The 13,618-nt window shown below is 40.6% G+C and overlaps 1 protein-coding gene across 1 annotated transcript; it reads right to left on the bottom strand.

The window, feature by feature from the left end:
• Positions 1-5,311: 5,311 nt before the first annotated feature.
• LOC139223054 (G-protein coupled receptor 26-like) lies at positions 5,312-7,458 on the bottom strand. The gene is made up of 3 exons (XM_070854984.1): positions 6,788-7,458; positions 6,571-6,684; positions 5,312-5,549 (listed from the first exon to the last, which is right to left on the bottom strand). Exons 1-3 carry the CDS (start codon positions 7,456-7,458, stop codon positions 5,312-5,314), a joined length of 1,023 nt encoding a protein of 340 aa, XP_070711085.1.
• Positions 7,459-13,618: the final 6,160 nt, after the last annotated feature.

Raw genomic sequence — 13,618 nt, 5'->3', positions numbered from 1 at the left:
TTAAGTTAATTTGAGAAGGCAGGATGCGGACACATGGTTTAGTCGTTGCCTCTTTGTTTCGGGAAGTTTTTGACTGGATATTTAAAAAAAAAAAAAAAAAAAAGAAAAGAAAGAAAAATATTTAAGTGTAAAACTTGGCTGTAGTCATGTAATATTCTCACCTTGCTTTAACCCTTAAGTGCATGTTAGAGTTATTACATTAACATTAAAGCTCAATATAAATACAGTGGCATCTTTTTTTTTTTTTTACTATATTATGACTCCATAATGAAATATACATATAAGTGCATCAGTGCTCTAAGCAACCCTGTCTTCTGTGCTTTAAGTCTCTTCTATAGGCCGGCACATGTTAAATGATATCCATCACTTACTTCAAAATACTTCATGTATCATGGAATCAAAATATTATTAAACTAGCCTGATTATTAAACCTGCTAATCTAAGGTAATTTAGGTTTAACTTTAAATAGCCCCAAATATTGTCTTTTTCTTTTGTGCCTTTTCTTTCCTTTATCACATCACTATAATATATTTGTGTTGATACAAAGTGGTCTGTAGAAATTTTGGTACACAGTTTGCATCTTGAGCTAACATTTAATCAGTCTAGACATAAAGCAGACAACTGTGACATCACATAGAAAGGCTATGTAATCTAATCACATTGTAATGTTCAAATATGGTTACTATAACTGTTCTATTGGTTTGTCTGTTTTTGCCCAACAATACATCCAAGTGCAGAGTTTCAGGCTGAAAGTAACTCAAGGGTCAAAACACACACTCAAGAGTATTAGAAGAAGATTAGACCACTGGCTAAGACACATTTTTACCTTCTCCTGTTAGAAGACTGTTAACCACCTTAGTGTTATTGCTATTGCCATTAAAATATTTGTGGGAGATATGAGTGCAAAATTTAAGCAAAAAGGGAGGAAGCGTGACTGCAGGTGAGGGGGTTGGAGCTGCTTCCATCCCTGATGGGTTATGACGCCTGACAATCAAGAAAAAGCTACCTTAAAGCCATAAAAACCTCCTTAATAGAACAATGAATCTCTAAATGACTACCAAGATAGTCAAGAGACAGAACAAAACCTTTGATTGTCTCAAGAGAAGATTTAATTTGCTCCAAGACTCAGTCACCTGAGCTGATTTCTTGTTAACGTTCACACAGAAAGATTTTGTCAGAGCTACCTTCATTCTCTAAGTGAGCTTGTTTTACTCTTTCGGCTAATTATAGGGTCTTCTCTCCTTCAAGCTGAGCTGATCTGAATTTGCATAATGGGGAACATGATTATTCATCACGCAGGCAGGCAGGCGCAGGACCCCTGGGTTCAACACTGGATGGAGTATCTTGAGAGCGAGCTCGGCCCTCGGGCTGTAATGAGTGAAGTGAGATGAGGGTGGCGCAAGCGAGCGTAAAGTAGAAATACAACTGTATCCTTCAGCTAAATCAGGAATATGAATTAGAACTTTAACATGGTCATTTATTATGCAGATTATTGCGGGAGAGATTAGTCTGGGAGAGATGACACCCTATGGGCGATAGCTACAGAGTGGGATTTTGCTCAAATGTGCATGGACTGTGAAGTTTTATGATAAAATAAAATGAATGATAAGATATTGTTAAAGAGAGAGTTTACAGGATCGTAAGCCTGATACATACATTTAAAGAGATTACACTCATCAGACGGACACAAAACCGTAAAACATTGTCATTGGGACAATGCTAATATTGTAGCATTAGCATGTACATGTTAGCCATGTTAGCAAACCATAGCCACTTTCTCTATGTGGACTCTTAGTCTTTCTTTACCTGCAAAAAGATGATGATACAAGTTGTAATATGTGTTTATCATTGACTGGGTCATGATCCTCTGAGGTAAACTATCTTTGAATTCTCGTTGGGCTTAATCATAAGTTTATACTCAAACTACAATCCAGTGCAAGAAGAGTCACACAGAAAATAGAGCTTCAAGAGTGGACTGTCACTCTTTAAACTCCCTGAGTTGTTGTACTTGAGCAGCTGTGACACATTCTGCTATGCATACATTTTCCATTTGAGCAATTTTAATCACCAGTTCCTCCTTTATTAGTTTCTGATGATTGGGATTAATTAGACAATGTGTTAATATAGCCAAGCCCTGGCCTCAGCACAACCTTGAGCTGACTTTAACATGGACTGCTTCAATGCAGAGGTGCTGCTGGTCGAGTTAGCCGCAAAAAGTGGGAGATTCCTTTACTTAATGCAGCAAAGAATTACTGATGATCTGTTTCCATGCATCAAATTAAGCCTGAGTCATTACTTAGTCAGAATAAATCAGAATCATTAATCTGCAAAAATGATCTTTGACCCATCTCTTTAATTACACTTGGCACTGCTGCAACATAGATGGCTCATGTGACAAGACAATCTTTTTTTAAGCTGTATATAATCTACGATATATAATTAGGGCCATGGGGCAGATGGAATCAAAACAATGTGATGTAGAAACTGGTGTGTCCCGGGTGGTGAACGAGGAGCCAAAAGGCTTTGATTTTAGAGGAAAAAAGTATGTTTCCTTACCTGTATCCATCAATTTCAGATATTGAACACTGCAATGCATCATTTTTCCATAATTCCCATCTATCCATTGTAAATAAGTCCTACAATTTGTCATTTAGTGTCCCAGACCTTTAACTGTACTGCTTGAATTTAATTTACAGACTTACAAATTAAATCGAAAGGCATTATCTAGATTCAATGTCATTACTGCGAAAACATTAATATTCTTAATAGCTTTATAACTGACAGCCTTTATTGCACAGATTCCACTAATAGCTAATCACACTGCCAAAGAACAGCAAGTGGCTCACAGGAGGAAAGATACATGTGCATAAAGTACATCCAAAGAAACAGTTTTTTTTAGTAATAAAGCAGCTATTCTGGTTAAACAGCTGAAAAAGTCACATATTCAAATCTGGCACAAATACAGAACAGTGTGTGTAAAGCACTTTGAAAGCGTTCCTATGCTACATCACATTGCTCCCCCTTCATCTAGACAAAAAGTTGTTCCTGTACAGTGCAAAATATATAATAACATCATGTAAATATCCATAGAAACATTTTCTCCAGTCAACTGGCAAAAACAAAGCACAGTTGTACAAATGTATTTCAGTCAAAAGTGGGCTATCTCTAGTACATTCAGTTACAAACACACTTTAAAGGATAAGTCAGGTGATATTCTGTTTTTTTTAATATATATGTTCATCAACAAATCCCGTGAAAGGGCCAAAACCAAAAATGAATCAATCCTACCAACCAGTGTTGTCTGCGTAGCCACTGATCTTAATCTTCAAATAAACTCAATCACATCATCCCTGCCTCCTCAACTTGTGTCTAGGCTGGTTTGATTCTCTAGAGAGTTGGATTTAATTGAATGAAACATGAAACAAAACTAAGATGCTTTGCAGACAAAGTGGCGCAGGAACTTGGAGCATGACCACTACACCTGGCATTCAAATAACATGAATTGCTAACATTGTGTGATTTTTGTTTGTCACTTGTAGACAAATTAAAAACACATCAGTGAGCCATACTGTTTCACTGGGTGACATGTTTCTTCATTACCATGAGCCTGAGCACTGTAGTTTATTTTCAGTCAAACAAACAATTTAACATGCTGCTGCCACAAATCCTCACCAATGCACAGAATATGTATTAATCTGCAACTGAAAATAGTCTGAAAACTGCTTGAGAAATGTTAACTAAAAACTACAGTGCCCAGCTGTTTATGGAAATTATGAACGCTTCTTTTAAAATTAAACTACATGTCAATAATCCATTTTAAAGGTGTGCCTCTCCCCTTATTCAATCTCATTCGTTCTGTGCACAATATCTGACTGACAGCATCTCCTGGCTTTTGTGCCACTGTATTAGCTCAGTAGCCATGCTGAGCCTGTCGCTGAGCAGCAGCTCTAACTAATTTTTTGCACCCACTAACATGCACACAAGGCAGTCCCGTCTACCAAAAGAAATAATGGAGAAATTCGGATTAAAACACACATAGATTGACCGTGGCTTCATTCTCTGCTCAGGTCGCCATTACTCCAGTGCATCTTTACATAACAAATACTCGTTTAATGTGATATTTAAGTTCTCAGAGGGTTTAAAGTTGTTTAGAGAACCTTTAAGAGTTACATCTTTGGTGTGTCTGGTAGTTTAGATACATACCATACAGTATAGCTTATGTCATAGCCCTCTGTTGCTCTGCTCACATTTCCTGTCTGTATTTCTTCTGTAACTTAAGTTACTGCTTTAACTAAATAAAGGCAAACATGCCAGAAAATCTGCAGCAGGAACCAGTGGGCTTATTGCTCAGTGGGGAAGTCAGAAAAGTATTGAGAGACTCACATTAACTCATTGTTGATTTTGGTTTTTCATGGCACTTGTTAACAGTAACAAAAAATAGAATATCACCAGTCTTGTCATTTAATATCATGGTGTAAATGTTATTTGCCTTTGGCTCCTGTCACTATAGTAGCTCTGAGAGAATTAGACAAAGTGCATCAATATTCAGTGACTGACATGACACTGCAAAGTAGTCTAACATGGTCAATACAGAACATGGCAATATGGTGCAATTGAGTCTCCACACCTACAGTAAGAGTACATCCAGTCACTGAAGGAACATTATCCAGAAGCAGGAACAACATAGTCTTTCCTTCTTTTCACATCTTCACTCCACTGCCTATTGACCAACAACTTCTAGCTCTGTCCCTGCGTTTTGTCGCAGACGAAAGGTCACTGCATGTGGATCTGCTAAAATCATTATAAAGTGGTCGGTACAGTACAAAAGGCCACTTTATACATGTCTCTCAAAGAGAAGAAAGGGCCCGTCTCCTGCTGCGTGGACCATCAGCTTGAGATGAGTCTGAACCCATGACTTGTTCGATGGGATTGATTCGTCTGATCGGTGTGTGGATCTGTGTGGGTTTGGGTGTTTTGCCATTGCCAGTGAATCACATATCCCTTGTTGACCAATACTGTCTGAGGCCAACGTCCTCCAGCTCGCTATCTGTGTTCCCCTCCATCCATCCATCCTCTCCCCCTCATTACTGTCTTCTCATTTTTCTCCACCCACTATCTTCCTTATTTTTGCTCTCTCTCTTTGCCCCCCACACCCACAATCTGTCCCCTCTATCAGCTCTCTTTTCCCTACCTGACAATATCCTGTCCACTCTGTCTCTCTCCTCATTCTTTTCCTCCACCCACCTCCTTCCAAGAGGCAACCTTTATTTTTGGCTCGTAGTGTGTATCTGTCATATCCGCGCGTTTGCCATTAGCTGATCCTCTGGAGACAGTAGTCGTTTTCTGTGTCTAAAGAGCTGTTATGGCCAGACGAGGGGTAGAGGTCACGGCGGAGCAGCCTGTTGACGACAGTAACCAGGACTTTCTTGTACTGCTGACGTAGGAGGGAGTAGGCGAAGGGGTCGGACGCAGCCTTGCTGTATGTCAGGCACTTACTGATGATTCCCCAGTGGCGGTTGATGTCCACAAAGGGGAGAAGCTCGGCCAACCTGAAGGGGCAGCAGCAGACACATTTCAGTCAAAGGTGCCATTCAGAGCGCTTTTGTTTTTCAGTTCAGGTCCAAATAGTTAGATGATTAGCTGACACTTTAACACATTAGGGACTGTGTGAAAATGATCAGGGGAGGTCAAAAAGGAGTCAAGGATGTGTTAAGGGATGTGTTTTTTATTTTTTCTAAAGGGAAATTGTGTATATATACATATATATATATATATATATATATATATATACACACATAAGCCGGGCCTGCCTTATGTTGTTATGAAACAAAAAGGTCACTGAAGCATACAGTTACCACAGAGAGTGAAGGATATTGCACTCTTACCGTCAGTAAATGGTGTGTATAAATGCTCATTTGAAAGCAGAACACCTACATGAGTGGGAACCATCATAAATCATAATTAGATGTTTTGGTTTCAGCAGCCACTCGTGGCTATACTTCCAGTGGGTGAGCCTGGTGAGGAGGTTACTCCAGTCTCTCAAACACACTGACCTTGTTAATGCGCACCACAAACGTCAAACTGATGGATCATCAGCACCACATCTGGCCGACAACAGGTTTGTGGGCCCCTGAAGCATTTCCTCTTTTCTCTGGGAGCCACTGTTTGTCGTCTGTACCGTATCTATTGCCCTAAACTGTATTATGTGTATTTCAGTGGAAGCAGCGTGGTAAGCAACCTGTTCACAGGGTGATACAGGTGAATAATAAGCCGTCTCATGGTCCACAGAGATGATGATAATTAAAACTATCAGGTCAAAAAGAGCAGTGTGGTGTTAGTGAGACTGTAAAGTGACAGTACACTTCATGTGTTGAATTGTCTCTGATGTGATAATAGCATAACTGATCTGTATGGGAATATATTCAGACTAGATTTTAACCATACTAGGCTACTCACAGTGTAATTGCTCAGGCAGTATCGCGTTAAGTGGAGCCATTTGTCTTTTAAGTTGTTGTACGGGAGTTTTGCAGTAAACCAAATGATTTATGGGACACTATTTATTCAACTTACCTTGTAATTACATAAGGAGCAAAGCAGATGATGAATGAGCCGATGAAGATGCTGATCTTCTTTGTGGCTCTCTGCTTTCTCCTCTTTTGCTCTGCTAAACATCTTTGTTTCACGCTGAAAATAGCAAAACAACTGTTTCAAAATAGTGACAAGAGTATGAATTATGAAGTGAAAAGGCCATGAGACAACGTGCTTCTATCAGGCACTGAGGAACTACCTTGGGTGAATGTCGACCAGTAGGAAAAGAGTCTGCATGGTGATAATGTCAATCCTCTTGCAGTGAAACCTGGCGACTTTCAGCACCTTCAAGTAGGTGAAACACAAGATGAGCAGGGAGAGCATGAAACTGGTGGCGTGGAAAACGACAGTGAAGACAGTAAACTTAATCCTGTCGCTGCCCTCCTCGCTCGGCTGCAGGGTGCAGGACGCGTAAATGTCGCTGTAGTCGACCCAGGAGAAGAGCAGCGCCGTCAGGGAGAAGGTGAAGGAGTGGAGCCAGGAGTAGCACACCATGATCAGCGCGTCCTTGTAGCGCATTTTGGTGGAGTAACTGAGCGGGAAGACCACCGCTATCCACCGGTCTATGCTGAGAGCTGCCATGCTCAACATGGTGTTTGCGGTGAGAAAAGTCTCCAGAAAGCTCACCGTGTGGCAAACGCAATCCCCAAAAGGCTGCTGGTTCCTGATAATCCCCACCAAAGTGGCCGGCATGTTCAAAACAGTGATGAGTATGTTGCAGAAAGACAAGTTCATGGTGAAAACACCGGGCACCTGTCGGCGTATCTCGGTGCTGTGGACGAAACATAGCAGCACCAACAAGTTTGACAACAGCGAGACGACCGCGACCACGACGATGAACAAAGCGAAAATAATTTCAGCAAAGTCCATGTCTTACTCCGGAAAGTCCACTCTCGGGTTACCTGCGCCTGTTGTGGATGATAAGCACGTAAAGCCAACCATGGTCACCAGTCGTTCATCCCTCCAGCAGCTGCCCAAATTCACTCCAATTAAATCCTCGTGTGTCCGCGCGCCGCCGTCCCTCCTCTCCAACTTCCACGAGCGCTGTCCAGCGTGCTGAAGCGAGCAGCCGCCGCCACCATCCCTCCCCTCAAACCCGCCGATTAGCTCCCATTAACATCCGACAAGTGCGCGAGTGAGGCTCCGCAGTGTGGAGCAGGGCGTGTGTGGCGCGTCTGTCAGCAGATGGGAGCAGCCAAAAGGCGCGCGTGGCGGCCCGCACATCCCAGGGATGGAGATCTGGTGGCGCACTGAGGAAGAGGAAGAGGAAGAGGAGAGGAAGCAGCGTGGGTACTGAAATGAACCATCATGTTTACATATCACGTGAAGAATCACAGTAAACAACTTGTCCCGCAACGCTGAGATTTTCTTTTTTGAGGTGTTTAGTTTCCTTTGCGCAAACTTGTGCGCAAATACAAATCAATCATCCCGCGTAAGTTATTCACACGCGAGTTTCTCGTGTCGTCCGCATCGATCACGCCTTGCTCCAAATCAATTTGGATCTGGAGGCAAATCCAGGGGTGTGTTCCTGGATAATTGCATGCGCCTCTGTCGTGACCATTTATGAGAGAGTGCTGCTGTTGGTGGTCTAAAATCACAGTTTGTTTGATTGTTTATTTGTGTGTGTTTTAAACGTTTGGCCAATATGATCTTGAAATGTAAGTCAGCTACAGTTTGCAGGAACTTAGACGTCCTACCTGTGATGCTGCTGACAAACACCCTTATTTATTTTGTTCAAGTAACTCATCAGTACGTCTCATCCTCTGTCCCAACTATCCACAAACCAAAAAAAAAAAGAGGCATCCCATCATTAGTGAATAATTAAACATACTACAGGATAGCACTTAGAAAAATAAATAAATAAACATAAGATGCTCTTTATAGAGTTAATAAGATGTGACTGATGCATTCACTAATGATTTGATCAATAGCCTGACTAATAATTTACTATTGGCTTATAGATCAGGTATAAACCAGTAAGAAGTTTGGAGTGCAAACGATCACTTTGTTTGGTTTTTATCCTTTCTGCTGTATTTGTTAATGTTGTTCACCCATTAAAACATGCTCATGGATTTCTCACTTTCTAATAAACCATCATGATTAATGATTATATGTTAGCAACAATAATCCACCCAGTCTGCTGTTGTAAACATTAGCAGCCTGCTAATAAATGGATTTTGGTCCAGATGTTAAGCCGTCAGCACCAATTTGTGGCCTCCAACTGTCCGTATAGCATTCATAGACAATTTATCAACCGTTAATACAGCCATTTGTTACAGCTTATACAGTCTTTACAAATGGGGTGGCAACAAAACTGCAGTCAAAGGGATCTTTGCCAACCTGGCAGCCCAAATAGTGATAAACTAGAGTGTAAAGCCAAAGGAAATGATTTATTAGCCACTAATAAAGCCACTTGTAACTACCTACAGCCTACAATAAATCAGTTATAAAGGTTGATCTATCAGAGAGTGAAACACAGAGTTTCTTATCTATTTTCATCCTTTCATATGTTCTCTCTCTAACAAAGAGGAGAACTTAAGGTTTCTTTTGTTTTCATGTGTAACTCTCGATGTATTGTTGTGGAGCAAAAAACAAACAAACAAATAAATAAATAGATAGATAGATAAATGAATAAATAAATCATTACGCCATAGAAACATATTAGCTCTAGGAACTGAAAAACAATCTTTATTTTAATTCATGTCATAAAGCACTAAGCATTAAAATTTTAGCCAATCCAAATGGAAGCAGCACACTGTAGCCGGTAGCTGGAGTGCACTTCAGAAATGTTTGTGTTCGTTACTGAGTCATGCCCAATTCTGGAGAAGCTCGTGTAGACAGTGACTCACTGGGGTTAGACACAGCCTGCAGGGGCTTTGTATATGTTTTTCTGTTTTCATCCGTCTTCATACGCCCACTTGTCATGAGGCTTGTGCCTGAATCCCCATCCCCTCCAATTAGGCACATCGTTTTATTTATTTAAGTGTGATACAGTAACAGGGTTTTCCCTTTACGCATACCTGGCTTGCTCGTGGCGATGATAGCTGAGTATTTAAAATGATTACGTGAGTCATCATGTAAGCATTTGTGAAGTGACTGCCTCTGAAAAGCATCAGCAGCTGATGGAAGTCTTTCTCACATGTTTCAGCAGTGATGAGGCTACTACAGCTCTGAAGGAGGGGAGGAGGGTGTGTGTGTGTGTGCGCCAATGTGCGTTCAGGTGCGTGGTTTCTGATGCGCATGTGTTTGTGCGAACAGGAGTCAGAGAGCCAGAGCGACAAAGCAGCAGTGGATGATGTCAGTCCCCTACAAACAAGTGATCAAATGCCTGAGAGAAAGCTACAGCTGGGCTCCTGGGAGAAAAGTGCAAAGCTATTTATAGGCCTGATGGGGTGTCACCTCCAATATAACTCTCAGCACTGGCGTATTACCTAACCAAGGTATCAGGGTGAAGCACTGAACACAGTTTTGGAGCTGCGAATGAGAGTGCTTTTAGAGGATGCTTTTATGTGTGTTGAGGAATCAGCCACTGCAGTTTTAGGCATCCTCCATAATGCCTCAAGTACCTGCAGCAGTTCAGTAAATTTATTCAAACACTGCAAGATATTTGCTGATTATCAGCCGCTGCTCACAGAGTCACACAGACCGGCCAACTCCTTGTTTTTGCGTCCACATGCAACAATAAACTAAAGCTAGTTTATATGATAACAAAAACAGAAAGGGGATACTGATCGCCAGCTCCGAGTTTGGGCAAAACACACCGAATTGCAATTGATTACGAGTCAAATCGAGCACAGAGGGAAAGTAAGGAGGTAGATAGGGGAATCGTTTAGAGATAAGATGCAATGCAATTAAGGATAAATGCCCTGAATGCAACCATAAGATGTGCCGCCAACTCACATTAGGGCTGCAACTCACAATTTTCACTCATCTGTTCATTGTTTAGTTCATACAATGTCAGAAAAAGGTAAATTAGCATTTTATGTCAGACTAACAGTCCACAACACAAAGAAACTCAATCATGCCCCCCACTGATGAACCATCAACAAATAATTTGATATTCAACTGAACACAGAATCTGCGATGTTGGAGATTTATTTTAGTCCTTTGATCGCCACAGATACCAGATTTTTCTTCTTTTTTGTGGTCAAACTATTTCATTTATTGCTTGCTGTCAGGCTGTTATGAGAATCTCAACCAATATAAGAAAAAGTGCTTCTAAAATAAGTTGCAGACCTTTAACTGCGTAAGTCCTAACCAGAGAGAAATGCCAAACATTCTCTGGTTTCAGCCTCTGAAATGTGAGGATTTTCTGCTTTTCTCTGCTTTACATGAGTTGTGGTCTTTGATAAAGTGATTTATTTTCTATTTTCTGGCATTTTACAGATAAAAAAAAAAGGATTAATAGTGAAAATAATATAATTTGAATCAATCTGATTAATCGATACAGAAAATCAACAATAGTTTCAGTCCCACTTTTCTACCTAAAGATGACAATAACAGGCTTATGTAAGACAACTCGGATTGTTGCACCAAATGAAGTCATGAAGAGTGTGCAGTGCACAAATAGATCAACACAATGACTGTCGTGTGTTTGCAGGAGGAGAGAGGCTGGAAAAGAGCGCGCTGAGAGCAAAACAGATCTTTCTGGGCACCTCACAGCCTCAGCCTCATAACAAAGGCAGCTCTGAAAGCTTTCAATTTTCCATTCCAACCGACGATCTTATGTAAGATCGTGTGACCTTCACACAAACCAACATCCTGATCACCACCCGGCAAAGAGAGAAGTGCCTTCGATGATCAGAAAAAGTGTGATCTCAGCAGAGTAATGAAATCCCCCCGCGGCCCTCCAGGTACCTGGAATGTCACTTGGAGCTTGTACCTGCACTGCGCCTTTTTAAATTCACTGCCTTTACGGCGTCCCGAGAGCACAGAGTACCGCCTGAGGCCAGGAAGGAGGGAGGGGGGGATCTCAGGTCATGCGTTAGGTAACTTGGTGGTTGGTATGTCTTGTCTCTGAGTCACAGCACAAGATACAGTACAGGGTAACATGATGCCTTTGGACAGCTTCGTGGAATAAAGACTCCCAAGCAGAGCACAGATCCTTACTACTCTTTATCATGTGCTATCCAACCACTAAATGATTCATGGATTTGCCTGATTATTCTGCATATTTTAGCCTATTTACTACTAATGTTGTGCTTCTTGTGTTACTGTTAGCCATTTCCCACTAAAGTTAAGTAGATAATACGTCAAGGTGAGCATTTAATCACCTTTATTTAGTTTAAACGTCTTCCTTTAACTATAAGTTATGTTATTATTGGGGGAATATACATTTGTGCAGCTTATATTATTTCCACAAAACAGATGCACTAAGCACATGTGGACTTTGTGAAGAAGAATTAAACTTTATTTGTGATGTGTTTTTAAGATTTTATCCATCCTTGGTTTTGGTTTCTGATTCTGCAATCTGCATCACCTTTTAAATCACGTCTTAGCAACTGTTGTTTTAGGCTGTTGTTTTAAATTGGTGGTTATTTTACATACATCCTTAGATCACTTGCAACTAAAAAACAGGATATTTTGTGGCCGTTTGTAGTTGGGAAAAACACAACGTGATATTATTTGTTCTCTACTTTTGTGCACCCAATTATTTGAGACTGTTTTCATGCTGGCCATACGTCAGCTCATATTGAGGCAGTATAAGGATGGAGATATGAATAGGGGCAGAAACAAGGTCAGAAGTCATTAACCTTTAAAGTGTGCTGCGCTCAGGCTCATGCTCCATGGATCCATCATGTACGGATCAATATTTGATCTTAAGGTTAGTGATACTTTGAAAAAAACAATCCAGCAGTAACCAATCCGTTTCACCCACCTGAGGTAGCGAACCACAGCTCCCACCTCACACATCATAACGTAGGACATCTTGTCCAAAACAGAGATTTCCTGCCTGTGCAATGATTTGCCCCACATTTTGTTTTTATTGCAGCTATATTTTACCGTCACCAGAGCAGCCTGCTGAGAAGTAACCAGTGAGGACAAAAAGACGTCGGCCTGTTGTGAATGACAGCTCAGGATTTTGTTTACAGAGTTTGTAGTGGTGTGACAGATGGGCCTCCTCCACACTTCTCAGTGTATGACAGCATACCTGAAACACCACACGGAAACAAAACTGAGCCCATACTTCTGCCAGGCATTTACAGTGTGTGTGTGTGTGTGTTATATATTGCACAATTAGAAAAGATTGAAAAACAAAAATATGACATATGACTCATGCATGATAATTAGAATTATTTTTAGTAGTAGTAGTACTACTAGTAATAGTATTTTGCATATGTTTTGTAAAATACATTTTCCTCCTTGTGTTCGACATGTACAGGTTATGACTCATTATGAGTTACACTATATAATGCATTACAGCCCATTTACTCCTATTGTGCTTATAATTCAACAACGGTATATTTCAAAAGGCTCCGTCTATGATGACATGTATTTTTTATGAGTTACACTATATAATGCATTGAAGTCCTCGGAGGTCCATTCAATCGCTGATCACCTGTACATAATCTCACATGCAGATATATACAGTTTATGAGTCATACATCAAAATGCATTAAGCCTCCATTAACTTAAATTGTATCTATACATTAAAGTCAATGAGTTCTCAGATGATGCAAATTAACAGTGATGCATGAAGCGGTCACATGCATTTTCTCAGGGAATCGCTTCTGTCTTTTTCTGTGCTGTCTCTCACAATATCAGGGTCTAATGCGACTGATTGATTGACTAATTTTGATCTCGCTCCATTTTGGCTCAAACTCATGTCCTTAAGTCCGTAGAAATGTTCATAAATATCAAGTTCTCCCTATGAAAGAAAAAAAACTAAAAACAACTGGCTACAAAAGCCGTCTTAGCACCTGTGTTACTTTGTGTTTTCCCAGACATCTGATATGATATGTTATTGAAAATTGAGGCTGAGCACTGCAGGTTGGCAAACAAAGGGAGCACGAAATAGCTTTCATGAGTA

Source organism: Pempheris klunzingeri, chromosome 23 (genome assembly GCF_042242105.1).
Source record: "Pempheris klunzingeri isolate RE-2024b chromosome 23, fPemKlu1.hap1, whole genome shotgun sequence".
NCBI lineage: Eukaryota > Metazoa > Chordata > Actinopteri > Acropomatiformes > Pempheridae > Pempheris > Pempheris klunzingeri.
The sequence above is the reverse complement of the archived record's forward strand: the minus strand, read 5'-3'. Positions and strand labels throughout refer to the sequence as shown.